Source organism: Bos taurus, chromosome 25, assembly GCF_002263795.3.
Source record: "Bos taurus isolate L1 Dominette 01449 registration number 42190680 breed Hereford chromosome 25, ARS-UCD2.0, whole genome shotgun sequence".
Lineage (NCBI taxonomy): Eukaryota > Metazoa > Chordata > Mammalia > Artiodactyla > Bovidae > Bos > Bos taurus.
In genome coordinates this window covers 2,303,580-2,329,154 of record NC_037352.1, presented here as the reverse complement: position 1 = coordinate 2,329,154, position 25,575 = coordinate 2,303,580, and the positions used below count along the sequence as shown (strand labels likewise).

The window sequence follows — 25,575 nt, the reverse complement described above, 5'->3', positions numbered from 1 at the left end:
CCACCATCGAACGGTCCCCCCCAGCCCCTCAGCACCCTCAGAACCAGCCCACCACGGGGATGACTCAGACCTCAGGAAAGGAGAACCAGGGTGGGGGATGGGAATCTATTTAAATAGAGAATCCAGACAAAAGAACTTTCCAAGTTATGGGTACAGAATGTAAATGTTACAGACAACCTCGCTGTAAAAATAACAGCAGAATGGAGAGTTGGGCAAGGAAGATGCCACGTAACTCACTTGTCCCAAGAGCGACTCAACAGATAACAGATTAAATTTGGAAAATGTTGCTTGAAAACAGAAGTCCTCTAAACTCTGCCTTAAAAAAAAAATAATCCATTTCGTTTTGCTCAAAGGCAGTTTCCAAATGACAGGAGCACGTGGGCTGAAGCGTCTTGAAGGTGTCAGTCGCTCAGTTGTGACTCTTTGTGACCCCATGGACTGTCGCCCGCCAGGCTCCTCTGTCCATGGAATTCTCCAGGCAAGAACACTGGAGTGGGTTGGTATTTCCTTCTCCAGGCTGACACCTTTTCTCAGGGAACCCTGACTTCTGGTTGAAGGAAGGCAACAGCAGGGCAGCACCCCAGGGACCTGGAGGCAGGGTGCTCAGGCTCCCAAGAATCTACCTCAGCCCCCACACCACCCAGAGGGAACACAACAGGGCACCATACACTTCTGTTGGGGTGCCCCCTCAGACTGCAGGCCCACCTCCTCCTCAGCAGAACCTGGGGCTGCCATGAACGTTAGGGTCCCTGTGCAGGGGGGCTGTCAGTCCTGTGTGGCTCCCTGGAGGAGGCGGCCTTTCTGAGGGTCCAGGAGGAAGGAGCGGGCTGAGGCCTCCTGCGGACTAGCTCTGGAGGGACAGCCAGGGACAGGCAGGATCCACTTCCCAGGGGTTCTGGGCTGGAGACCAAAGGCGGCAGAAAGAGGAGGCCTCCGAGTCTCCACCTCATCTCTGGGTCAGAGGCTGGGTGTCCACGCTGAGGAGGCCCAGGGGTGTGAGGCCCTGGGGGATGGAGGCCCCTGCAGAGCCCTCCGGGGTCTGAGAGATGGTCCAGGCCAGGAAGGGTGAGGTAAGTGCTAGAGGGGACGCCCCGGGGTGGGGGTGGAGGGGAGGGGGATGGGGGGCAGTGGCGGTTGGAGCTGGGGTCTCAAAGGATCCAGAGTCATGGAATTTTAAAAGCCTATCTATGATGGGACCTAGTGTACAGCTTCTTTTATTCTCTTAAAAAAATTTTTTTTCTGCTACAAAAGTAAATTATGCTTGACTGGGAGGGAAAAAATTACAGTGCTGAAAGTGAAAACCAGTCAGGGGCTGGGCCCCAGGAGAAGCCCAGTGGAACGTGTAGAAAGCGCAGCCAAGTTCACTGACCGGGGCAGGACGCACCCACGGTTGTCAGGGCTACGGAGCCGCCCTGGGCTTGACGAGGGCCGAGGTGGACTCCTCCCCGTCCACCAAGGGGCTGGGGGCAGAAGGCCCTGCTAAGCTCCCATCTTCTTCTCCATCTGGAAGAGAAGGGGGTGGGTCAGGCTGTTGTCAAAGGAACAGGGGTTGGAGGGGTAGGGGGGCAAACCTGGGGGTCCCGGCTGCCAGGGGAGGGGTGCGGAGCTGTTGGCTGACTTAGAGAAGTAACTGCTGACTCCAGACATGCTTGCAAAGGCCACTGGCCCGGGGACACAGAGGTTGTTTCCAGAAAACTTGAGGCCAATTCTGGGCTGAGCACCAGGAAGCCGCTGCTACCCCTACTGCCTGGCCAGGGGACAGAGCAGGAGGCGGGAAGCGCTGTGGACAGGTCTGCAGGTAAAGGTGGAGGGGCAGGCCGAGGGTGCCCATGAGCGCCTGCCCAGGGGCGCCTGGGGACCTGCGTGTAGCCCCTGTTCCACGCCCCATCTCTGCGTCCGAGGAAGGTGGGTTTATCCTAATTCTCACAAAGGCGCCCTATGGGTTGAGGCCTACATGGCTCCAGAACCCAGGCTGATCTGAGAAGTGAGCAGAGGTCTCAGCTGGCGTGGAGGGAGCCCCGGGGATGGCCTGTCCCACCCAGCCCAGCTGGAGAAACGGGCTCTGAGCCAGATGCACCCCCATCCTTTGCAGGGACCAACTGATGGCCTCAGGGCGGTGACTTTGCTCCTCTGAGCCCTGCTTCCCCACAGGTCACCAGGAAGGACCCTCTCCTCCCAGAGAGGCAGGTGGACACGAGGAGGCACTTGGAATGGAACAGGCCAGCGGAAGGGCTCAAGGGTGAGCCAGGCCCCCTGCAGAGGGGCTTCCGGGCTCCGGGTTCCCTGACTCCCTGAGGATGGCTCCGTCTAGCAGGCGATGGAGCCTGAGGGGTCCCTTAGGTTCCCTGAGAACTCTAGGCTGGTGGCTGGGGATGCCCCCATCTCACGAAAAAGACACATGAATATGTAAATGCAGAAATAGGGGAGAAATAGGCCCAGGAACACAGACACACAAGGACCCACACAAAGTTACCCTTCTAGGCAAATACACATGTAAACAGACAGAACCTTAGACACACACATACATGCACGTGTGCATGGAGGTCTACAGACATGCGGAGATCCACACCAAGACGTATTTAGACAGACACACAAATGTCCACGGCACACGCACCCTCTCCAGGCCAGCCAAGCCTGGCGGTCCCCCTGATATCAGCCCTCAGAAGGCCCTGCTCCTGTCCTGCGTGCTGGGCCCAGGCCTCACCTGTGTCCAGCTTGCTGCGTTTCTGTTCAGGCTCCTGGGGGGCGGCCTCGATGGCCCGCTGAGCCTCAGGATGGATCTTCAGGAGGGCTTTGGCGAGGGTGGCAGGGCCAGGCACCCCCAGGGACATGATGCAGTGCACGCCTTTGCGTTTGGCCCCTTCCACTTTGGCACTGTCCTTGGAGGCCGTCAGCAGGACCAGTTTGGAGAACTTCCTGGGTTTCTTGGGGGCTGCGGGGACAACATCTGTGCCCGGCTGAGGGGGCTCAGGGGAGGGCTCCTGGCCGGCCTTCACACTCTCGCCCTCCTGCTCGCTGGGCTCGGGCAGGGGCATTCTGGGACAGGCAGCCGGGCCTCCAGGCCACGCTCAGGTCTCAGTAGGATTTGTCCTCCACCTCCCTGCAAGGAACCTGGCAGTCCAGGGGCTCTGTCCTAAGGGAGGAGGCAAAATCCCATCAGCGGGGACATCCCTGGCAGTCCAGTGGTTAAGACCCTGTGCTTCTAATGCAGGGGGCGTAGGTTCGATTCCTGGTTGGGAAACTAAGGGATCCCATGGGGATAAAAAAATCCCATCAGTGGAGGGGCCCTTGGGCCAGGGTTCAGGAGGAATCTGGGCTGGAGGTCAGGGCAGGGGGGGCTTCCCCGTGCCCCCCACACCCGCCCCCACCTTGGGGAAGGACCTGAATGGAGCTGGAGAACCCGGGCCAGCATGTCTGCTGTCTTGGCAGCCTTGGGACCATCACCTCTCCCAGCCAAACCTCACTCCCCATCTGTAAAATGTGCCAGAAACAGGGCTCTGCAGGGGCTGCTGGCGTGACCAAGGTACTGACAGCTGAGTTACTAGGAACCCAGGCCCACAGGTGCTGAGCTCGGGGTGGAGTGCTTCCACGGGTTTGTCCCATTTCACCTTCACTCCACGTTGTGGAAATTGATCATTCTCATCGACCCAGGTTACAGATGAGAACACGGAGGCACACGGCCAGGGAGTAGAGCTGGGCGTCCAGTCGAGCGGGTCCAGGGCCCGCCCCGCACTGCACCCGGGCTACCTGCTCCAGGATAACGGGAGCCGGGCTTCCTGAGCAACGGGCCTCGGGGAAAAGCACTTGGGGGATGGGAGCTCAGGTCACTGACCCTCCCAGAAGGCCCGCTGCCCTTCACCCCAACACTCTGTCTGTGTCACCAGGAGCGGGGGCTGGGCCCGCAGGGCACTCTGCAGGCCCCAGAGGGGAGCCTGGCCCTGGGAGGCCGGACTCTGGACTCACAAATAGATCCAGTCCCCATCCCAGGCCAGAGGCCCAGGCCAAAGGCCCAGGCCCCCCAGGGCTAGGGGATGCCAGGGCACCACGAGGGCAGCGACTTCTGTCTGAGCTGGTGCTGGCGCTGCCCCTGCTGAGTGGGGACAGGGCTGTGGAGGTGTCCAGAGGAGCCGTGGTCACTGAGGGCTCCCTGGCTGCTGGACTGGAGAGCAGAAAGGATGGCTGACAGGGGCAGGGCTGGCCTGGAGACCCGGGCCCTGGGGCATCGGTGTGGGGGTGTCTGTTGGGGGTGAATGGGTAGTGAGCAGATGGTGAGGGTCTTTCTCAGTTTAGCCCAGAAACAAGGCTGTCACCTTGGCAGATGTCTCATGTACCCTGTCCAGGGCCCAGGGGGCAGTGAAGCCCATACTCTTGCCTGCCCCCCTGGACCTGCTTCTCTGACCTGGCTTTGAACTTTTTTTTTGAGTTTGCAGTCCATAGGGTTGCAAAGAGTCAGACACGATTGAGCAACTGAACGACAAACTCACATGGCTTGAAGGGTCCATGCCCCGCACTTCATAGTCTTTCAAGACCCCATCATTCATGACAAGAGCCTGAAGTGCAAGATCAATGTGTGGTTGGGGTGTCTTGCCCCCCACAAGTTCCCCTGACAACTAGACATGAGAGCAGAAACCTCCCAAAGTGACAGGGAGGACACCTCCGGGGCGGGGGCGGGGGGGGGTGGTGATGTCCTCAGGTCTATGCCGCCTGGTAGGAAGTCCCCTGACCACTGGCACCCCTAGGATTGATGTCTCATTATCTCTCCTGTCCCTGGTCCAGCTTCTGGATGAGCCAACTCCTGCTCCTCCCATGTGGTCCTTCCCGGCTCTGCCCACCCTGCCCCACAGGGTGGGCAACATGGTGGTATCGGGGCCCTGGGGGGACACAGGGTCCAGGGAAAAGATGCTGCCAGTGCCTCCCCTGGCAGAGCCACTCTGGGCAGGAAAGGGTTGTGGTGGGAAGCTCCGCCCACAGGCCCCTGATTGGCCCTGGGGCACTTCCGGGCCTAGCCTAAACCGTTGTGGTCCAGGGATGAAACTCCAGGCGGTTGGACCCCTTCCTCATACCATATCCAAAAAACTAACTCTAAATGACCACAGGCTTAAACATGAGAGCTAGTGATAAAACTCTTTAAAAAAGAGTTGGATTAGGCAAAGAACTAAAAGTACAGACAACCAGAGAAGAAATATGTAAATTGGACATCATCAAGATTTAAAACTTTTGTGAGTCATAGAGACTCACAATCAAGAAAGTTAAAAGGCAATCCATAGAATAGGAGAACATTTTTGCAGATCACGTATCTGATAAAGGGCTTCCCGGGTAGTTTGGTGGTGAGGAACACACCTGCCAATGCAGAAGACCCGGGTTTGATCCCTGGGTCGGGAAGATCCCCTGGAGAAGGCAACAGCAACCCACTCCAGTATTCTTGCCTGGGATTTCCCGTAGACAGAGGAGTCTGGCATATAGTCCATGGGGCCGCAAAAGGGTCGGACACAACTTAGTGACTAAAACAACAACATCTCTGATAAAGGACCTGCATCTGGAATTTATAAAGAACCTTTACAACTCAGTAATAAAAAGACAAATAACTCAATTTAAAAATGGGCAAATAATCTGAAAAGGCCTTTCTCCAAAGAAAATATACAAGTGGCCAGTAAGCACATGAGATGTTCAACATCATTAGTCGTGAGGGAAACATGGATCATGAGATACTATTTCACACTATTAGGATGGATGTAATAAAACAAAGCAAAAAACAGACCATAAGAAGTGATGGTGAGGTTGAGAAGAAAATAGAGCCTTGATACACTACTGCTGGAGCTGTATATAGGCGCAGCCAGTTTGGAAAACAATCTGGCGATTTCTCAAAAGGTTAAACAAAATTACCACATATCCCAGCAATTCCACTCCTAGTTGTTTCTCCAAGAGAAATGGAAACTGATGTCCACATAAAAACTTGTACATAGAATGCTTGCAGCAGCATTATTCAGACACCAAAAAGTGAAACAGCCCAAATATCCATCAACAGGTAAATGAATAAACAGAATGTGATGTGTCCACACAAGGGAATATTATTTGATAATTTGACAAATTCATGCCACACATGAATAAGCCTTGGAAAGATCAGCTGAGTGGAAAAAAGGGCCTGTCATCAAAGATTGCAAATTATACATTCCATTTCTATAAAATGATCTGAAGTCTCTAGAAAATTGATACAGTAGAAAAATCCATAAGGACAGAAGGTAAATTTGTGGTTTTCTAGGGTTAGGGGTGGGAGGGATGGGGGCCAGAAGAGTGAATACTAATATGGGGGTTTCTGGGATGATTAAAAATTTCCAAAACTGATGGTGATGAAGGCTGCAGAACTTGGTGAATTTACTAAAAGCCATTAAATTGCACATTGTGAGTGAATTCATGGTATGTAAACTATCTCAATAAAACTCATGTATTAAGAAAAGGGAAATTAAGTCTATGACCAGTGGTTTCCCAACTTCACGATACCTAAGAATCTTCTAGAATTCTTATTTAAAATGCCCAATCCTGGACTCCTCCAACCCCAGACTTCTTTCTTAGTGCGTCTGGAGAGGGCCCTGAGAATCTACTTTTATTTATTTATTTTTAACCTGTACTCTATTTGATTCTGATACTTTGTGAAACATGGCTGATGCCATGGGTCCTCAGCTTAGGAAGTTTCTAATCTCTTCCCTGGTCCATAGTGGAACTGTTCTTCGGCCACTCCATAATCATTGTCCCATGTGCTTCTTGGAGGGCTGTGATGGGGCTGCTGGTGAGGTGATGGGTTCACTTAGGCATCAGGTACACATCCTCACAGGGAGATTTTCAAAGCAGCAGTAAGATCCAAAATGGGTCAAGAATTGCTACTTGATAGTGTACGGGAAGGTTTCCCCAAAGTGGGGATTTCATGTAATGACATCTCTTTTCCCCTAATCACCACGGCTTAGAATCACCAAAGGTAGTCTTAGAGTTAGCTTTACTCCTTACCCGCTGTAATCTGCCCCTAGACCTGTCTATGCTGCGGAGCTGCGCCCCGCTCCCCAGCTCTCTCCTCTCGCGTCATGATCGCCCCTCCTGACCAAGCTCCCTGAGTGCCTCCCCTGTCCCAACATCTCAGACCGCCAACCGCCAGCCCTGTGAGCATCGCTAGAGCCACAAGGATGGGACGGGACAGGGGCTGGGTGCAGGGCGGGGGCGGTACTGGGTGGGGCGGACGCGGTCAAGGATAGACAACCCAGAGTGGGGTTCCCTGATTTGGGGTGTGAGGGCTCATTCCTGGGGTCGGGGTGGTTGGGGGCAAGGAGGAACGAGGAGAAAGGAGCTTGAATAGCGGATGAAGGACAAGGGGGTGGCCTGAGCGCCGGGAGGCAGAGGTGGGGAGCACCCCGCCCACCCCAGCATCAGTAGCCCTTGGGGACCCCCAGGAGAGCCCGGCGGGGACCTGAGACCCTCCCCGATCCGCTGGGGCCCGTCCTCACCGGGCACCGGCCGGGCGGCGACGGCAGAGGGGCCCTCTCTCTCCGGAGGCCGAGCAGCGGCAGGTCCCTCGGCCTAGGTGTCTGGGGGCCCCCGCCTAGGTTCGGGCAGTCACCTCAGGCTGGGGTCAAGGAACGAGCATGCGCAGCAGGGCTTCTGAGGTGCCGGTTCCTTGAGCCTAAGTGGTTTCTCCGGGTCTTCCCCGCGCAGGGCCGAGCTGGCGGTCTGACCAATCGGCGCGCGGGGGCGGGGCCATGCGGGTACTGGGCGGGACTGAGAGTTCAGGGGCCTGCCAGGCTACAAACCTCGGGCGGGGCTCTCCCAGGACTGGAGGGTGGGTTTAACTGAGACCATGCGACCTCCCCCAGTGTTTGACACCGGCTCGACGCGGAGGAAGTCTGAGCATTTGTTTAAGGGCCTCGATCGTCCTCTTCGTTCTTCTGAGCGAACAGAGAGAACTTCCTTTATGTTCATCAAAGCTACTGATTCCTCTCTGTCCCCAGCATCCCTGAGGGCACAGCATCTTTGGCATTGATTGGATTCTCGGTTCAACCCTCGCCATTGGTCTCTTCCTCGCCACTGGTACCTTCAAACGCCCACAGGTCCAGTACTCATCTTTCGGTCTGTCTATCGCCCATAGGTCCAGCCCCCACTCACAGCGCACAGTCACTGCCCACTTATTCTCTGACCACCCTGTGTGGTGGGGACCGGGATTGCTCTGGTGCGGGGAGCTGCGAGGCCTGGGAGTGCTCTCCTGGACACTTGGCGGGTGGAGATCCGAGTGGTCCAGCATCCTCCGAGCTGAGGCCGGCCTTGCCTCTCACCCGCCCTAGGTGCAACGACGCTCCTGCTCCCCTCCCGCACAGCGCCTGCGCCCTCTGCTCGCCTCAACCCTTTCCAGTCCTCCACTCGCCGCCCCAACCCCGGCCCTTCGCCCGGCTGGAGCCCCCAGTCTTCTGGTTGGGTGTCCTCACGTGGACAGAATGAAGACACTGTTCCTCTAGAAAATGCCACTCCCCTGACACCCCTCCCCTCCGCCTCCGCCTCCCTCCTCTTCCTCTAAGGCTGCTCCTAGGCTCCCTGGGCAGGCCAGGTCCAGGTCCCTTGGGGCCTGCCTACCCGGGATGCCAGGCATTTCCCACGTCCTCTGCATCTTCTCCATCCTGTGTCCTTCAGCTCACCCACATTCTCCTGTATCTTCAAGTCCAAACATCAGCAGAACCTGTGTCTGCCTCCCAAAGACTCCCAGCTTCCTCCTTGTCCCTACCTCCCCATCTGCAGATTCCTCATCCCCACTGTTGGTTCAGGTTCAGCAGCCAGACTTCCAACACCCTCCAATCCTTTCTCCAGGGGTCACCTCATTTCCTGGGTATTTTCTAGGTTCATTCAAAGGCCTTGGTAAGTTTATTTTCCATTATCTATTAATAGTCCACTGACTTATTTAACTTATATGCAGAGTACATCATGAGAAATACTGGGCTGGAAGAAGCACAAGCTGGAATCAAGACTGCTGGGAGAAATATCAATAATATCTGCATATCTCAGATATGCAGATGATACCACCCTTATGGCAGAAAGTAAAGAAGAACTAAAGAGCCTCTTGATGAAAGTGAAAGTGGAGAGTGAAAAAGTTGGCTTAAAGCTCAACATTCAGAAAACTAAGATCGTGGCATCCGGTCCCATCACTTCATGGCAGATAGACAGGGAAACAGTGGAAACAGTGGCTGACTTTATTTTTCTGGGCTCCAAAATCACTGCAGATGGCGATTGCAGCAATGAAATTAAAAGACGCTTACTCCTTAGAAGGAAAGTTATGATCAACCTAGATAGCATATTAAAAAACAGAGACATTACTTTGCCAACAAAGGTCCATCTAGTCAAGGCTACAGTTTTTCCAGTGGTCATGTATGAATGTGCGAGTTGGACTGTGAAGAAAGCTGAGGGCCAAAGAATTGATGCTTTTGAACTGTGGTATTGGAGAAGACTCTTGAGAGCCCCTGGGACTGCAAGGAGATCCGACCAATCCATCCTAAAGGAGATCAGTCCTGGGTATTCATTGGAAGGACTGATGCTGAAGCTGAAACTCCAATACTTTGGCCACCTGATGCAAAGAGCTGACTCATTGGAAAAGACCCTGATTCTGGGAAAGATTGAGGGCAGGAGAAGGGGACGACAGAGGATGAGATGGTTGGATGGCATCATCGACTCGATGGACATGGGTTTGGGTGGACTCCGGGAGTTGGTGATGGACAGGGAGGCCTGGCGTGCTGCGGTTCATGGGGTGGCAAAGAGTCGGACATGACTGAGCAACTGAACTGAATCCACTGACTACTGGTTGTTTCTAATTTTATTATGTTATAAATATCTTTGTATACAAATTTGATTATCTCTGATTATGTCCTTTCATAAAATTTCAAAATGAAAGAGTTAAAGAAGGCAAATATCTTTAAGGGCTTTTAGAACTTATTGCCAGATTGTCCCTAAGGAAATGCACAAGCTTGGAGTCAGATGCCTGGATTCAAATCCCAGCTCTGGCGGTAGCTAGCTGTGTGACAAGCAATTGCTTCCCCTTTCTGTGTCTCAGTTTTCTCATCTAGTAAATGGGTATAATAATACCACCCACTTGGGAGATATTGTGAGAATTCACAGAGTAGCATTCTGTGGGCCATGGGTTCCAACATTTATATTTCTTAGTCCTGTGGTTCTCAGAAATTTTGGTCTCAGAATCCTTTTAAAGAGTGATTCAGTTCAGTTCAGTTCAGTTCAGTCGCTCAGTCGTGTCTGACTCTTTTCGACCCCATGAATCGCAGCACGCCAGGCCTCCCTGTCCATCACCAACTCCCGGAGTTCACCCAGACTCACGTCCATCGAGTCGGTGATGCCATCCAGCCATCTCATCCTCTGTCATTCCCTTCTCCTCCTGCCCCCAATCCCTCCCAGCATCAGAGTCTTTTCCAATGAGGCAACTCTTCTCATAAGGCAGCCAAAGTACTGGAGTTTCAGCTTTAGCATCATTCCTTCCAAAGAAATCCCAGGGCTGATCTCCTTCAGAATGGACTGGTTGGATCTCCTTGCAGTCCAAGGGACTCTCAAGAGTCTTCTCCAACACCACAGTTCAAAAGCATCAATTCTTCGGCACTCAGCCTTCTTCACAGTCCAACTCTCACATCCATATGTGACCACAGCTCTTTAAATTATTGAGCAGCTCAAAGAGCTTTTGTTTTTATAGGTTTCATCTAGCAATACTTCCAATATCAAAGTTAATCTGAAAATATAAAATAGCAATGATAAATTCACTGACTATTTCTTCAAACCAAAAATGAATGAGAAGAATGGCGGTGTGCCACATTAAAAAAAAAAATCTATTTGGGGACTTCCATAGCAGTCAAGTGGTTAAGATTCAGGACTCCCACTGCAGGGGGCATCGGTTCTACCCTTGGTTGGGGAAATAAGACCCCACATGATTTGTGGCATGGCCCAAAAAACAATCTGTTTAATATCACATTTGAGAAAAGACAGCTGGCTTCTCATATCTGTGTCTGCCTTCACTCTATAAAAATACATTGATTTGATTGAAGTGCATGAAGAAAATTTAGCCTCAGATTAAAAAAAAACTTTGAAAAGAAAGTAGTCTTTTTAGAGCCTTTTCAGATAATTGCGGCTATTCTTCTTTGATACTACACCGACACTCAGAATGTGGTGGTTTTTTGAAGGTTAGCTGCAACGTGGAATCTCAGCTGATATCTGTGTGCTTTTTGTACTCTATTACATGAGAACCCATGGATCTATCTTGCGCTTTGAAAGGATCTTTTATTCACATGTGATTTTGTAAATCACATGTTGGTGTTTCCAAACATATTTGTTCACTGAGTAGATCTTGCGACCGTTGACACATCCTATTACACAATATGAAAAAAAAAAGTATAACATTCATGAATATTGCAACTCTCTGGCAATATTGGGAAGTTGTGAAGCTTAAGGTGGCAGATACAATCTCCAAAATTGTACTTTTTGCCAAAAGCCTTAGAACTTTATTATTGGTAACAAATTCTGTCAGTTTGGTGTCACTGCCTTGATTCACACTAAGAACCATCATTGCTTTCGCATCATTGGTGCAAACTCATCACAGTGAAAAAGGCCACAATTGCCTCAGTATTATTAATACTATGAAATATTCATGGGCCTCCTGAAAGGGCTTTGGGAACCCCTAGAGGCCACCAGAATACACTTTGAGACCTGCTGCGCTGTTCATTTTTCTATGAACTTGTTCATCTTTTCCTTACTGATTTAAGAAACCTTACTGAATTCAGTTAACCCTAGCAATCCACATTTGATGGAAACATTATCATTTGCATCTGGTGGGGGAGGTGGTTGGGAAAATTGGTGTATGCATCTACACATCTGAATATTTACTTATTTATTGGCCACGCCTTACACACTTGTGAGATCTTGGTCCCCAACCAGGAATCAAACCAGGGCCCTTGACAGTACAAGCAGGGCAACTACTGCACCACCAGGGAATTCCATATTCAGCTAAATCTAATGGTCTTTTCCAATTTGAGTTTCTTGATTTTTAAAAAATCATCCTGGCCTTCCCCGGTGGTATAGTGGCTAAGAACCGCCTGCCAGTGCAAGAGACATGGGTTTGACCCCTGGTCCAGGAAGATTCCACATGCCCTGTGCAACTAAAGCCCGTGTACCACAATTACTGAAGCCCGAGCACCCTAGCGCCTACATGCTGCAACTACCGAAGCCCATGTGCCTAGAACCTGTGCTCCACAAGAGAAGCTACCACAATGAGAAGCCCTTGCGCCGCAATGAAAAGTGGACCCCTCGCATCCCAACTAGACAAAGCCTGGATGCAACAACGAAGACCCAGCACAACCAAAAATAGATCAATAAATAAAATTTTTAAAAAATAAATAAAATAATCCTAAGCAAATTCTTCCCATATTAGTATTAGTGTGTCAGTGGTACGGAACAAAGGATCACAAATGGAGTGGCTGAAACAACAGAAACTTCTCATCTGATAGCTCTGGAAGCCAGAAATTTGAGGTCAAGGTGTGGACGGGGTGGGTTCCTTCTGAGGGCTGAGTTGTTGTTCAGTTGTTCAGTCGTGTCCGACTCTTTGCGACCCTGTGGACTGCAGCACGCCAGGCTCCCCGTCCTTCACTGTCTCCCGGAGTATGCTCAAACGCGGGTGGTGCCATCGACCATCTCAGGGCTGGGAGGGAGAGTCTGTTCCAGGCCTCCCTCCTTGGCTTCTAGACGCGTCAGCCCGATCTCTGTTGTCACCGTCACAGAGCGTCCTCCCGTGTGCCTTTCTGTGTCCATATCTCCCCTCTTCATAAGGACATAAGTCATTTGAATTGGGTCCACCCTAGCAACTTCATCTTAACACGATCATCTTAAGGACTTAATGGCAAACTCCTTATTTCTAAACAAGGTCATGTTCACAAGCACTGGGGATTAGGACTTGAACTTCTTTGTGTGGGGAGTGGGGACACAATTCAATTCATAGCATTTGCTTTGACTTGTTTCTAATGGTTTGATTATTTCTCCCTTTCCGCTCGATTCTCTGTTTTGGAATTTATTTATTTTTAAAATATATTGCCAAATTGTTTCAAAACCCTGATAATGCTTACGGACCTGTCTATAATTTTAATCGATTGAAAATTGAATTTCTCATTGCCCCTATCAAATAGTTTTATTTGGCATGTGGGATCTTAATTCCCTGACCACAGATCAAGTCCATGCTCCCTGCAGTGGAAGCTGGGAATCTTAACCACTGGACCACCAGGGAAGTCCCCTGGGATTTATTTATTCAACAAATACATGTCTAATAGTGACTAATGTATATTTCCAAAAGGAAAATTTTATTCTGTGTCAACTGTACTTCAAGGACATTGCTTTTGTAAAAAATAAGTGTTGTGAAAGGAAGAAAGAAAGAAGGGAGGGAGGAAAGAAAAAAAGAAAGAGAGGAAGGAGACGGAAGAGGGGCCTGCAATTAGCATTGAGCTTTATGTCGGAGGACTTTGGAGTGAAGGTTATCGCCTGTATTCTTCAGATAGCCAGCCATCTGTCAGGTTGTCAGAGATCCTTCCTGGATGAATCACCACCCTCCCCCAACCCCTGCAGAAGACAAGTTAGAGCCGGTGCCCGGGCCTCAAAGGACCTGGATGGGCCTCCGAGGTCGGCTGGCTCAGACGGCACCCCCACGCGCCCCTTCCTTGCCACCAGGAGCATCAGCTGCAGTGTCACGGGTGGGAAACGTGGGTCTGCTCTCCATGGGACAGCATGGGACCCCCATGGGACCTCTCCTGGGACAAGCACAGAGGTCATGCACACAGAAGGGCTATTTGGTTTCTCTGGTCTCCTGTTCCCCCCACCTCATTACTGAATAACTAGAAGACTTCCTGTTTATCCTCTGACATAGTTGTTTCATGGCCAGTTTCACTCCTTGGCCTATCCTGAGGTGATCCGGATTTAGCCTCAGGCTTTTTGAATTATTTATAACAGTTAAACAAATATGACGTGACTCAGATGTCCATCCACTGATATGTGGATAAATAAATGCTGGCTATCCCTCAATGCAGCGTTACTCGGCCATGTGTTGTGTCTGTGCTAAGTCGCTTCAGTGGTGTCCGACTCTTTGTGACCCTATGGACTTGTAGCCTGCTGGGCTCCTCTGTCTATGGAATTCTCCAGGCAACAATACTGGAGTGGGTTGCCATTTCCCTCTCCAGGGGATCTTCGCGACCCAGGGGTGGAACCCGGGTCTCCCGCATGTCTCGCAGATTCTTTACTGTCTGAGCCACCATAATAAGGGACCAAATACAGATTCCTGTACACCGTGGAGGAACCTGGGAGACCTCACTGCTGGGTGAAAGAAGCCAGACAGTAAATGACAAATACTGCGTGTTCCATTTATGTGAAACGCAGAGAAAAGGCAAATCCATAGACACAGAAAGTAGACTAGCAATGGCTGGGGCTGAGAGATTTGGGGGGAAATGAGGAGTGACCACTGAAAGGGGACTGGGTTTCTTTGGTGGTTATGATGGCGTTCTGTGATTAGATAATGGTGATGGTTGTAAATATACTATTAATAAAAGCCACAAAGCTGTACACTCTAAAATGGTGAATACTGGGAATTCCCTGTTGGTCTAGTGGTTAGGATTCAGGGCTTTCACAACCCTGCAGGGATGTGGTGGTGGGAGGGGAATTCCATCCCTGGTGGCGGAACTGAGATCCTGCAAGCTGTGTGGCCAAAAATTTTTTTGTTTAAATAAAAAATGGTGAATATTATGACATGTGAATTAAATCTCAGTTAAAAAATTTTTTTTAAAAAAACAGAGAATTCCCTGTGGTGTTTAGGAGTTCATGATTCCATTGCAGGGGGCACAGGTTTGATTGATCTCTGTTCCGGGAACTAGGATCCAGCATGCAGATAAAAAGAAAAAGAAAAGAAAAAATAATAAATGTGGGAGTTTGGGATTAGCAGATGCAAATTATTATGTATAAATTGGATAAACAACAAGGTCCTGTTGTATAGCACAGGGAACTATATTTAATATCCTGTAATAAATCATAACAGGAAAGAATATGAAAAGAGTATATATATATATATATATGCGTATAACTGAATCACTTTGCTGTACAACAGCAGGAATTAACACAGCATTGCAAATCAACTCTACGTCAGTAAAATAAATCAAAGCATAGTTGTCATAAACATCTCAGTTGCTGTCCACAGTAAATCGGAAAACTGGCAGGTGTGATAAATCCCACGTATCTGGTGTGAGAAGTGTTGGTGTGTGACTGTGAGTGCAGGAGAGGAAAAGCGGGTGCTTTTCCCTTGTCAGGGCTTCAGAGCACAGAGGCCCCAAAAGGCTCCCCATGGGCTGAGAGGTGGCCCGGGCCAGGCAGCCCTGGAGAAGGGTCAGGAGCCTGGTTGGGGTGGGGATGGTTCAGGGCTGCTCAGGTTAGAGCTGGGCCTCCAAGGACCCTGAATCCTGTGATTCAGACACCAGTTCTGTAATAGAGTCAGGCACATTCAATGAATTTATTTTTTTGCCCACAAGTTGATTTTGTTCAAACCCCAAAGATAAAATGTTGCTTCAAAGAATTCCTGACCCCAGGAAGGTGGACTCTCCAGTCTGCAGGGGACTGGGAGAGGATTCCTTTCAATACATTTTAGGGTTCTTGTTCATTTTTACCTGCAAGAGAAGCGGGTGGGGTCAGGCAGGGCCCAGAACTGACCACGGGAGGAGGACAAAGGTGGCCAGTTGGGTGGGGCCACTAGGCCTCCAGGCCAATGGAGGGAGTCCCACCACCTTCTCCCCACCGCACCTGTGCCTCCCCCAAACCACACCCAGGCCTCCCTCTTACTCACACACTCCCCGATCCCTACCTGATGTCCACCTAGGACCTCTTAGGGCATGGTCTTTCAGTGCTCTTCTTCCAGGCGTACAAGGCCATCCCAGCGACCACTACTAGCGCAGCAGGCCACACCGCAGACCCTATGGCCGTTAAACCCGCAGACAGAGAACCCTTTGCCTATAAGGGAGGAATGAGGTCAGGTGACCTGAGTGACACCAGGGTGACCTCACAGGATGGAGACAGTGAGGGGATGGTAGGGCTCGGGGTCCCAGACTGACAGGAGAAGGTGCAGGAACCAGAGAAAAGACAGAGACACTCAACAAGATGGTCCCATCCTGCCCCCCCACCCCCAGCTGAGCAGAAAGAATAAACTCTAAGGCAGATGCCGGCCTTGCCCCTCCCTCTGCAGTAACAATCCGGTAATTTCAGGGCAGCGACTTGACCCTCATGGAAACGGCACTCTCTGCCTCCTGGACTGGTGGGAGGAAACAAGTGCCCACGGGGTTTGGGGGCACCTCGGACAGGACTGCCTGTGGGGAGCCCTTCTGGGTGAGCCAGGTATGGGCTTTAGGGTCTGGGGCGAGGGGACACTCTGGCTCCTCAAGCATGGCTCCAGCCAGACCCAGGCTCCCAGCAGGGGGTGGAGGCCAAGGGCTCCCTCAGGTCCCCTGAACCTCCTGGTCTGTTGCTGGGGATGTGCTGGGGTCTCAGTCCAAGGGGAGCAGTCCCTCCACCCTCACCCCCAGGTCCCTGGAGACTTAATCTGTTCTGGAAACAACCAGGGTCCTGCTCTTGTGCTGGTAGCTGTTGGCTGGGCCTGGTCAGGTCCAGCTGGTTTTGAGGGGTGGATTTGTCTCTCACCACGAAGAAGATTATCCCGCTTTTCACATCTGTCATCTTCTCAAGGTATCAGAGTTCACCCCTGTAGGGGGACACCTGTAGTCATCTTCCTTCCCACACACTCCGACTCCCCCAAGGTCCCCCAGGTCCCCCCGCAGAGACTGAAGCCCCTCCCCAACCCTTCTGGAGGGGTCGCCCAGACAAGAGAAAAGTGCCACTTGCCTGGAGCTGACCTTGGGGGTTGGGGGTCCGCTGGAAGGTGACAGTGGGGTGTAGGCTGGGCCACTCCAGGGACTGCTGGGTGTGGAGAAAGGAGCACCTAGGTCCCCTCCCCCACTCCCCCCCACTTCCTGCCCGACTGCCCCCACCCTGAGCCTGTTCAAAGGTACCCCAACATGTTGGTGGAGCAGCAATCCCACTCTGGTCCCCAGTCTGGCACCCCCTCACCTTTTGAAGGAACCCGAGCTCTCTCCTCTCCGACTCTCAGCTCTAACTAGGCCAGATCAGCAAATGGACTTGGTACTGCTATTTGCTTTCTCCTCCCTCCCGTGCACCGCACCGCACCACCGCGGCCTCTTAGAAAAGCAGCAGTTTCCAGGAAACCAAGTTTCTGAGATCACGCATGCGTAGTTGCTCAGTCGTGGCTGATTCTTTGCGACCCCTACGGGCGGTAGCCCGCCAGGCTCCTCTGTCCATGGGATTCTGCAGGCAAGAATACTGGAGTGGATTGCCGTGCCCCGCTGCAGAGGCTTTTCTCAACCCAGAGATCAAACCTGATCAAATCTCTTACATCTCCTGTATTGGCAGGCGGTTTCTTTACCACTACCGCCACTGGGAAGCAATGGTTTGTTCCATTGCTCTCTTTCGTCTGCTCTGCAACAAAAGCTTTTAAAGGTACCAGCTGTGAGACAACTCAGGGCTCCATGGGTGCAGATGAGGGGGAGAGGGAGCGCCCAGCACTTGGGCGGGCTTCCCACGTAGATGGTAAAGGAGGCATGGAGAGGCTGTAGGCCACAGGCTGCAGAAAATGGAGCCAAAGACCCCATAACTTGGAGCCCTTTGGAGAGGAGGCTGAGCTCGTGCGTAAACACAGCTGCAAGTCCAGCCGCTCAGTCCAGTCCCTGCCCACTCAGTAGCCTCCAGCTCCTACTGATCAGAATCCCTGTAGCCAATAGGTTTGGCAGCAGACGTTTACTCTGGGAGGTCCCAGCCGGGAGCCTTCAGTCCTGGGAGACTTCCTGGAGGAGGTGACAGTTGGTCTTGGGAGGGCAGTGACTTGGGGAGGGCTGTGTCCTGGGGAGGGCTAGCTAGCAGGAGGAAGCCTGAGGCTTCCTGGGGACAGGTCCTGCAGGAGGAGGCCTGGAGTCTCTGACACATACAAAATACCCCTCATCTTACCATCCACCACCCACCACCCCTGTATCATCTACTTCCCTATGTTGGCAGAGAATACAGCCTGCCTGATGCATGTGCCTTGACAACCAGGAGAACAGAGTTGCTCTTTTAATGCAAGGTTTTTTCACCGTTATTTTAAGTACTATCCTATAGATGGGCATTTAGGTTTATCCCATTTTTTTCGTATTATGAATTTGTGCCAATACTATGCATGCATGGATGTCTCCTTCTGATCTTCAGCTGGCATCATGCTCTGTGGCCTCTCCAGGGAGTGGCTCCCACCAATGCTCCGAGGGCTCCACGGTTTAGGGTACCAGCTGAGGGAGTGCCACTTTATATTTTTGTAAAATACATTTACACTTTTATAAAGAACGTTTGCACTTTTATAAAATATTTATATTTTCATAAAATACATTTATATTTTATAACATGTTTTATAAAATGTTTACATTTTTATGAAATATGCTTATAATTTTTAAGTGATAGGATTTTGATTGGTCTTTTATAAAATATAAAATATTTATATAAAATGTTTGTATTTTAATGAAATTATGTTTATATTTTTATGAAATACATTTGTAATTTTTAAGTGATGGGATTTTGATTGGTTGGTCTTTTATTTTCAGTGTTTAGGGGTTTTTTTCCCCTCAGTATTTTTTTTAAGATTAAAAAATTGTCATACTTCATTTGAATTTTCATGAAGCCTCAACTGCTAAGAAATAAAGGTAGTGCTCTAAAAAAAGTTCTAGAAACCCCCAAGTTGCAGAGAGCATCCACCTGGAGAAGAAAAGGGTGGGGAGCACAGTGCATCCTGGTCTGTGGCTTACCTGTATGCGTAAGCTTCCCAGGGCTGCCATAACAAATTGCCACAAACGGCGTGGCTCAAAACAGGAATTTGTCTCCCGCAGTCTGGAGGCCAGAAGTAAGAGTCTCCCACCCTTCCAGAGGCCCTGGGGGAGGAGTCTCCCAGCTCTCCCGCATCTGGTGGCTGTTGGCACCCCTCGGTTTGTGTTTGCATCCCTCTTATCTCTGCCTCCATCTTCCTAAGGCCTTCTCTCCTGTGCATCCGTCTCCTCCCTCAACTCATGGTGATTTCGTCTGGAGATCCTTCACTAGTTACCTCTGCCAAGCCCCTGGCTCTAAACAAAGTCACATTCTGAGGTTCCAGATGAACACGAAGTTTGGGGGGGCCACTAGTCAACATGCTACACTGTAGGATACAAATTACATTTCAAAGAAAAATTAAGATATCTTTCTGGGGACTTTCCTGGTGGCTCAGGGGTAAAGAATCCGCCTACCATTGCAGGAGACGCGGGTTTGATCCCTGATCTGGGAAGATCCCACAAGCGGTGGAGCAACTGAGCCCAAGTGGCAAAACTGCTGAGCCTGTGCTCTAGAGCCCAGGAGCCGCAACAAGAGAAGCCGCTGCAATGAGAAGCCAGAGCACCGCAACTAGTGAGTAGCCCCCACTCGCTGCAACCAGAAGAAAACCTGAGCAGCAACGAAGACCTAGCACGGCCAAAAATAAATAAATAAATACAATTTTTAAATTAAAAAAATCTTTTAGGAGGTTTCATGAAGATTGGAGGGGAAGCCCAGAGGCTGGGCGCCTGGAGAGGAGACTGTCTGTAAAGTCCAGAAATGAAAACATTTGTCCCCACAGTAACCTGCATACTAACGTTCACAGCAGCACTATTCACAATAGCTGTAATGTAGAAACAACTCAAAAGCCCGTCAGTGAATGCATGGGTAAACAAAATGTGGTATATATACATTCAACAGGGTATTATTGTCATTAAAAAAGAGTGAACTGCTGACACGTGCTACAACATAAATCTTAGAAACATTATGCTAAGTACAATAAGATGGGTGTGAAAGGACAGATAGACTCCACCCTGTGAGCGCTGGGGTGCACACAGCAGGCCTAATATACTTTCCCAGCTTTAAGGATGCAGAAACAGCCTGGATCGGCAACAGAGACATCAGTGGTTTAATGAACAGGGGGATCTTAACACATCTGGGCAGGCCTTCCCTGGTGGCTCAGACAGTAAAGAATCTTAATGCAGGAGACCTGGGTTTGATCCCTGGGTTGGGAAGGAAATTTCCTTCCCTTCAGAAGGAAATGGCTACCCACTTCAGTATTCTTTCCTAGAAAATTCCATGGATGAGGAGCCTGGCAGGCTATACAGTCCATGGGGTTGCTAAGAATTGCACAAAAGTGAGCAACTTTCACTTACATGTCTGAGCAAGGTCCTGGAGCAACCACCTCACCACGTGGGGTTGACAGTGGGCAGGATAAAGTGGCAGCCTTGGCTCCCAGGCACACTCCTTAGTGCCCCTTTAATAAGAACAATCACTAGCTGGGTCCTGGGGGCAAGTACGTCAGAAGGTCAGTCTTGTGCTTAAAATGCAAGTGAAGCAGGCGCTGGCCTGCACAGGGAGCAAGGCATGCACAGGGCATGCACAGGGAGCAAGAGAACAGCCCTCTTGAGGGGCCCCATCGAGCAATGAGGAACCTAGAACTGATGCAGGAAGGGGTCCCCTTCTAGGGCCCGACAATGGGCTGTTGCCTAACACTCAGAAATGAATTGTCTGAGGAGACACACATGCTGACAAAGCAAGAGACTTTACTGAGGAGGAGTGCCTGGGCAGAGAGCCCCAGGGTAAGAGAACTCAGGGGTCTCAAGGTTAGCAGTCTTGGGGTTTATGGTGATGGGGTTAGTTTCTGGCCAATCCTTCTGACTCAGGGTGCTGCTTGGTGACCAGCGCGTCGCTCAGCCAAGGTGGATTCCAGGAAGAAGGATTCTGGGAGGACACATGGACTGGTGTGTCCTTTCGACCTTTCGATAGTTCTTTTGTTTGGCGGTGGCTTGTTAGTTTCATTTTCCTTATTAGGATCTCCTGTTGTAGAATAACTCACGCGAATGGTAACTGTGGTGCCTGGCCAGGATGGACAGTTTCAGTAAGAATAGGCAAATTCTTAGAAAATAGAATAGAGTTTACCAAGGGCTAGGGGGTAGGAAAGTGAAAGAGAGTGAAAAAGTTGGCTTAAAGCTCAACATTCAGAAAACAAAGATCATGGAATCTGGTCCTATCACTTCATGGGAAATAGATGGGGAAACAGTGGAAACTGTGTCAGACTTTATTTTTGGGGGCTCCAAAATCACTGCAGATGGTGATTGCAGCCATGAAATTAAAAGACACTTACTCCTTGGAAGGAAAGTTATGACCAACCTAGATAGTATATTGAAAAGCAGAGACATTACTTTGCCAACAAAAGTCCATGTAGTCAAGGCTATGGTTTCTCCAGTGGTCATGTATGGATGTGAGAGTTGGACTGTGAAGAAAGTTGAGCGCCAAAGAATTGATGCTTTTGAACTGTGGTGTTGGAGAAGTCTCTTAAGAGTCCCTTGGACTGCAAGGAGATCCCACCAGTCCATCCTAATGCAGACCAGTCCTGGGTGTTCATTGGAAAGACTGATGCTGAAGCTGAAACTCCAATACTTTGGCCACCTCATGCGAAGAGTTGACTCATTGGAAAAGACCCTGATGCTGGGAGGGATTGGGGGCAGGAGGAGAAGGGGACGACAGAGGATGAGATGGCTGAATGGCATCACCGACTCGATGGACATGAGTTTGGGTGAACTCTGGGAGTTGGTGATGGACAGGGAGGCCTGGCGTGCTGTGATTCATGGGGTCGCAAAGAGTCGGACACGACTGAGCGACTGAATTGAGAGGGTAGGAAGTAGTTATTGTTTAACGAGTACAGAGTTGGGGAATGAAAAAGTTCTGGAAATGGATAGTGGTGATGGTCACACAACACCATGAATGTATTTAATGCCACGGAATTGTACATTCAGAAATTAGTTTAAATGATAAAATTTATATTCATGTGCACTTTACCACACACAAAACAACTACACTGTATTAACACTCCTGACCTATGAGGTTAGCCAGAATGGAAAAGCACTGTGAGGTAGTCCATTGGTGAAGCCGTGGGTAACGAGCCCTCTCTATATTCTGCCAGTGGGAATGCAAACTGGTACAACCCTTACAGAGAGGGATCAGTCCTTACTAACAAAACTGTTTCTCTTTACCTTTTGCCCTAGCAATCCAACTTCTAGGAATTTCCCTTGAAGATACTGTTGTTGCGACCCTATAGCCTTGTAGCCCAATAGGCTCCTCTGTCCATCGGATTTTCCAGGCAAGAATACTGGAGGGTAAAAAAAAAAAAAACAGAACACTGGAGGGATTGCCATTTCCTCCTCCAGGGGATCTTCCCGATCGGAATCGAACCCCGGTCTCCTGCATTACAGGCAGATTCTTTACCACTGACCCACCTGGGAAGCCCACCTTGAAGATATACACCCCAACAAATATGAAAATATGTATGCACCTGGTTACTCATTGCAGCATGGTTTGTGATCACAAAACACTGGAAACAATTAATTTAGGGCTTCCTAAAAAAAAATTAGTAGGGCTTCCCTGGTGGCTCAGATGGTAAAGAATCTGCCTGCAATGCAGGAGACCTGGGTTTGACCCCTGGGTTGGGAAGATCCCCTGGAGAAGGGAATGGCTATCTATTCCAGTATTCTTGTCTAGAGAATTTCATGGACAGAGGAGATGGTGGGCTATAGTCCACAGGGTTGAAAAGAGTTGGACATCACTGAACAACAAACCCTTTTACACTTTTTCACTTTCACAAACTAGAAATTTCATGAGAAAATTGGTTGACTCCTTCTTAACCAAATGATCTGAATCAGCTCAAAGTCAGTGTTGGCAGTAATGCAACCACTGGGCAGAACGTGTCTCTTCCTACTGTACACTGAGAACATGTATCACTTCCCTGGTCTTCCTGCCAAAAATGTGTAACCTGCATTTTAAAACTATGATGAAACACCAGACATACCCACATTGAGGGACCTTCTACAAAATAAATGGCTTGTACTCTACAAAGATGGTAATGCCATGAATTACAAAGAATCAGCAACCCTTCCAGATTAAGATGTCTAAGAACACTACATTTATGATTTTGAATTTTCTTTTGCTATTCAGGATATTATCAGAACAATTGATAACGTCTATATAAAGTTTGTAGATTATTTCAATGTTACTTTATTTTGAAAACCGTACTGTGGATATGTAGGCTTTCCAGGTTGCACAGTGGTAAAGAATCCACCTGCTAATGCAGGAGATGTGGGTTCGATCCCTGGGTTGGGGAGATCCCCCTGGAGTAGGAAATGGCAATCTGCTCCAGTATTCTTGCCTGGGAAATTCCATGGACAGAGGAGCCTGGTGGACTACGGTCCATGGGGTTGCAAAGAGTTGGACACAACTGAACAACTGAGCACACAGACTGTGGATATGTAAATGAACTCGTAGTTCTCATAATCCATTCTTTTCTCATAGGAATAGGACGTTCTCACAAGCATTAAATGCAGTGATTCACATACAGAGGTTAGCACAAAATATTCAGTAAATACAGGTGAAACTATTCACCTCAGATTGGGACTTGAACCCATGTGCCAGGATTTGAACTGCCGAATCTCTGCTTGGGACTCAAACCCACAGCTTTCCAACTAAGATTACACACCTGGTTTCAGGACCTAATGAAGCAACAGATTCTTGGTGTCTCCTGGCAAAAAGAACTCAGTGAGATCAGGATGGCAGAGCGGGGGTGTGAACGTGCCCCTTGGCTGATCCCTGTCCTGTGGCAGGGGCTACCACATTGCTGTGAAGTGATTGTCCTCCAATTAAATCAATAAACTGAAAAAAAAAAAAAAAAAAACAACTCAGAGAGAGATAGTGATATATAAGAAGTTAATTTATTTAGAGAGAAACTCAATCCATAGAGTGTGGGCCATCTCAGAGGGTGAGCCCAGCCTCACAAGGTGGTATAGTTAGCTTTTATGGACTGGGTAATTTCATAGGCTAATGAGTGGGAGGATTCTTCCAACTAATTTGGGCAAGGGGCAGAGATTTCCAGGAATTGGACCACTGCCCAGTTTTTGGTCTATGATGGTTGGCTTTGAACTGTCATGGGTCCTCTCCATGGGTCATCTAGCTCACTGGTATGTTAAAATGAGTGTATACTGAGGATCACATTCTAGTCAAAGTTGACTTGTCTGCCATCTTGAACCCATTTAATTCTAATCAGTGTTTACCTCGGGTCCTAAGGATATATCATTTTTTGAAAGATTGTGCCCCACCTCCTACCCTCCTATCTCCTGGGAAGAGTATCATTGGGAATTTGGTTACAGGAAAGGGTCTTACTGAAGAAACTATCACCTTCACCCTCACCTGAGAAATATCAGCTTAAGCCCAGAAAGGACAGGCTTTTCCACTTTGCCATAAATCACTCCAAAGATGCGTCCAACTCCGGTAAGCACTTGCCAAGAGTTCAAGAAGGTAAGATTATATCAGCCCCGGCACCTTTAAGCCAAAGCTACAGCTCCTACACCAAGCGGTAGGTTGCCCCACTCCAGCATATGAGGTGAGTTTATCTTTCCACGATTACAAAGAAAACCTAGTAACATCAGATACAAAGTCAAAGGGACCACAGTTCATTAACTGGCTGCTGGTATAGGCTGCCCCCACCCCCACCCCAAACAGAGATAACCCAGACGACTGGCCTGCCTGTAAAACTCAGCTTCTCCCAACTCTGCTTTGAGGGAGACTGGCTGGTCCTCAGGCTCAAGCAAAACGGACTTAAAAACATTAACCTAAGACATTCTGCAGAGGGCTGACAAACTTGGGGCGGGGGGGGGGGGGGGGAGGTTGTAACGTTTTTACCCTGCCACGTATGTAACACGCCTCATGTTCTGCAGGAGAAAATTGCACCTCTGTCTGGCCCCCTTACTCGTAGTCATAAAAAAAACTCATTCCTCAGGGGCAGCCAGCCCGGTTCAGCGGATGGAAGCTGCGAACACCACGGTCTGCTGGCTCAGCTCTTGGCTCAAGCCCTGGGCCTGTAGCTGGGCTCTGGGATTACCGGGGTGTCCGCCGCCCGGGGTCTGGGGGGCGGGTACTCCTGGGTCCGGAATGATAGGTGCAGCATGGCCCCCGGGCTCACGCAGGGAGGCGTGCGGTCACTTGGAGGCAGCGGTGTTATTGGCCTCGGGCCCATTGCCTCCTAACATGGGGAGACAAAATGGCGGCCTCGTGGTGGGGGCGGGGGAGAGCGAAGCTACCTACGGGTTCCACGCCACGCTAGAACTACAACTCCCAGGATGCTCTGGGCCGAAGGCGGGAGCGATCGAGGGCTAGCGTCCCTAGGCCCTGTGTCCTCCTGCTCCCCGTCGGAAACCCCCTGGAATGCGTTGCTTGCTCCGGGCCCCTCCCCAGACCCTCCTCGCAACTGGCTGACGGGACTCGTAGTTCATCGACAACAGAGTTGAATCTCCTTCGGGACTCAAGGAACTACACATCCCGTGCTGATTCCGCGCCTGCGCACAAAGCCGCGGAGCGTACTAC

General features: G+C 50.1%; 1 protein-coding gene across 7 annotated transcripts; it reads right to left on the bottom strand.

The window, feature by feature from the left end:
* Positions 1 to 1,186: 1,186 nt before the first annotated feature.
* On the bottom strand, positions 1,187 to 25,439 carry FLYWCH2 (FLYWCH family member 2). Of its 7 annotated transcripts, none has more exons than XR_003032664.2 (8): positions 24,895 to 25,291; positions 24,403 to 24,628; positions 23,696 to 23,868; positions 17,155 to 17,409; positions 16,941 to 17,004; positions 16,729 to 16,789; positions 15,899 to 16,044; positions 15,527 to 15,704 (listed from the first exon to the last, which is right to left on the bottom strand). XR_003032664.2 is itself a non-coding variant. In XM_059881521.1 (7 exons), exons 6-7 carry the CDS (start codon positions 3,033 to 3,035, stop codon positions 1,400 to 1,402), a joined length of 435 nt encoding a protein of 144 aa, XP_059737504.1. In that variant the 5' UTR covers positions 3,036 to 3,133; positions 7,491 to 14,917; positions 15,899 to 16,044; positions 16,729 to 16,789; positions 16,941 to 17,004; positions 17,155 to 17,202; the 3' UTR covers positions 1,187 to 1,399. The 7 variants fall into 7 exon arrangements, 1 of the variants encoding a protein (XP_059737504.1); XR_009492815.1 differs by having other exon boundaries at positions 24,403 to 24,490; positions 24,895 to 25,286; XM_059881521.1 differs by lacking the exons at positions 15,527 to 15,704; positions 23,696 to 23,868; positions 24,403 to 24,628; positions 24,895 to 25,291 and adding exons at positions 1,187 to 1,503; positions 2,705 to 3,133; positions 7,491 to 14,917 and having other exon boundaries at positions 17,155 to 17,202.
* Positions 25,440 to 25,575: the final 136 nt, after the last annotated feature.